General features: G+C 27.6%; 2 protein-coding genes across 2 annotated transcripts in view; both read right to left on the reverse strand.

The window, feature by feature from the left end:
- LOC105623367 (zinc finger protein 239-like) overlaps window positions 1-891 on the reverse strand; it is a 4,473-nt gene extending 3,582 nt beyond the window's left edge. The window contains exon 1 of the mRNA XM_012204761.1: window positions 866-891. Coding sequence (XP_012060151.1) covers window positions 866-891 — 26 coding nt within the window. The remainder of the gene's footprint in view (window positions 1-865) is intronic.
- Window positions 892-949: 58 nt separating this feature from the next.
- LOC105623368 (zinc finger protein 658B-like) overlaps window positions 950-2,892 on the reverse strand; it is a 5,977-nt gene continuing 4,034 nt past the window's right edge. Inside the window, exons 2-3 of the mRNA XM_012204763.1 lie at window positions 2,436-2,443; window positions 950-1,994 (exon numbers count right to left, since the gene is read on the reverse strand). Coding sequence (XP_012060153.1) covers window positions 950-1,994; window positions 2,436-2,443 — 1,053 coding nt within the window. The remainder of the gene's footprint in view (window positions 1,995-2,435; window positions 2,444-2,892) is intronic.

A 2,892-nucleotide genomic window follows, 5' to 3' on the forward strand; every position in this document is an offset into this window, starting at 1 on the left:
ATATATATATGTTACAATTATTACAATATAATAAATACGTATCAAACTTGTAAAATACGTATTGCAAAAACGAAAACATTGCATCTATTTTGTTATTTTTAATTAATAATAATGGTCTTTTCCATAAATTTCAAAACATAATGTTAAGATTATTGGATAATATCTTCTTTTTATTTTATTCGTTTAAAAGAAGTAAATACATAATTATTTATATATATATATATTACATTATACATCGTAACCTTGTAAATAGAAAAATTTTATAATTTTGAAATTTTGAGAAAATGTCGCGTGTATAAAAAATTTATATAACAAATAATTGGAATGACACATCTCCTAATATAAAAACCATTAATTCTGTGCGTTCCAAATTTAATCCCGACTCTCTCACGCTTGATTTTATAAAAGTTTCTAACAAAGTTTTAAGTTTTATGAATGAAGTATGAAATGAATTTTAATCCGAGAATAAATTGATACGTACAACAATTATAATTATATATAATGTACAAAATTCTCCTCTATCTAAAATCTCATTTTAAATACACGTCAATTAGTTTGATAATACATCTAACTAAAAATTATATTGTTTAAAATTAATCGCGATATACAAAAAAGCAAAACGTTGTGTAGTAAAAATTAGAATTCAGAAAATAAAATTAAACTTTCTTTTTAATTTTAAATTTTGAAATTTATGATATTAATGTTATTTATTATTTTAAAATATATATATTATTTATTATTTTAAAATATATATAGAAATTTTTAAAATAATTAATTATTTTAAAATATATTTCGAAGCTTTTGTTCCCTTAAAATAATCTTTGATATTCAGAGAAATAAATTGTGAAATTCGTAAATTTATTACAATAGTACGTTTTTGCGCAGGATCATTTTTGAGATTAATGTAAACAAGTTTAATTAATCTACGTTGGAGCAATTTTTCAAATATTTAGCTATCTACTTTATCTTGTTGCGTAGAAGAGACTAATTCTTGTGTAAATTCCATGATTATTTTCTTAATGGATACCACAGGCAAGGGTGGTAACGGTCCAGGATGCCGTTTCCTGTGACAAATAAGTCCGGGTTTTTGCGCAAAGGTGTGTCCGCATATGTCGCAGATATACGGCTTTTTGCCGGTGTGAATTAATATGTGTTGTTCTTGTGCAGTCTTTCGGGGAAAGGTTTTGCCGCAGACTGGACAAGAGAATGGTCGGATACCCTGATGAATCCTCAAATGAAGGTCCAAGTCCCTCTTCTGACCGAAGGTTTTGCCACAGGTAGGACAGATGACCTTCTCCTTTCTTTCATGCCAGATCAAGTGTTGGTCGAGGTACTCTTGAGTGGTAAGACCACGCTTGCATATTTTGCATTCGTAAGCCGGTTTGTAATGTCGATACTTCATGTGCGCCTTGATAGCGGGAACATTCTTGCAAGCGTGTCCGCAGATGCTGCAGATGATGGGCGGTTCACCACTATGAACTTGATTCATGTGTTGTTTCAGATCGTTTTTTATTTTGAACTGCTTATTGCAAACCGTACAAGAATGCTGAAAGCCGCTAGTGTGTTTCCGTATAAAGTGATCCTTTAAAGTGCATTTGTTGTTGCTCTTGTAGTCACAGATGCTGCATGGATACAGGAGAGGTCCATGAACATTCATGATATGGCGCTTCAATTCTCGCTTCAGGCTAAAGCTCTGGCAACAAGTTTGGCATTGATATTTATGCAAGCTCATGTGTTTTATCATGGTAGCTTTCTGACTAAAACATTGGCCGCATGTGGCGCACTCGAAAGAAAGTTTAGGTTTCTTTTTATTAATTTTGTTCTGACTGATTTTGCTCTGTTTTCTCGTATCTTCTTTTATTTTTCTTTCTCTCCTAGCGATGTATCGTTTGATTTTATTTGGTAATAAGTCGTACTCAGGTAAGCATTCTATGGTTTCGGACAAGTGTTCCACATTATTGGCGTCCATGACCAGAGGATCCACAGGTGAACCACTAAAACATAAATTACGAACAAATTAAATTTGATTACACACGATGCAAAATTTATCTCTGGATATTGAGCTTACTTACTTGAAATATTAAGAGTGTTGAATGATTTCCAGTATTTTTTTTACACGGAAATATTTTTAATCTACAAAGAGAATGTAAAAAATATGAAGATACCATAAAATCAAATTCCAAGTAGATCATAATTTACATAATGTAAATTATTTTTAAATATGATTCAACATTAATAAAAAATATAATTAGTGATTTAAAAAAATGACATTTACTTAATAAAAATTTTATGATAAATTTTTTAATATAATAAAATAAAAAATATTCAATCCAAAATCTTATTACTGACTGTCAAAAAGTCTTTCAAATGAAAGAAAGTAATATATTCTAGATAATTGAATATTGATATGATTTATACAAAGACTAGTTAATTACGTGTTATACTTGAATATAATATTGATATCATGCATATATATACATATGTAAGATATATGTATGATATGTATATATAAATAAAAAATTATGTATTCTTCAATTTCTTTCATGTTATACTCTTACTTATTGCACATAGGAAATTTAATAATATACAAAATTTATAAAAATCGTAATTTTTATTGCAAACTACATACAAAATACAATAAAAAATTGCAAAAAGGTATTCATACTTCAAAATTTAACATTAAAAAATGTGCATATATTACGCACGCACATATTCATACGTAGATGAATCAATAAATAACTTTAATTTTTACCATCTTGATTGTTACAAGCAAAATTAAGGTTGCAAAATTTAAGGTACTGCCTGACCTATTTTATATATATTATATTATTTATATATGTATATATATATATATATATATATATATATATATATATAATAATATATATATAT

Source organism: Atta cephalotes (genome assembly GCF_000143395.1).
Source record: "Atta cephalotes unplaced genomic scaffold scaffold00056, whole genome shotgun sequence".
Taxonomy (NCBI): domain Eukaryota; kingdom Metazoa; phylum Arthropoda; class Insecta; order Hymenoptera; family Formicidae; genus Atta; species Atta cephalotes.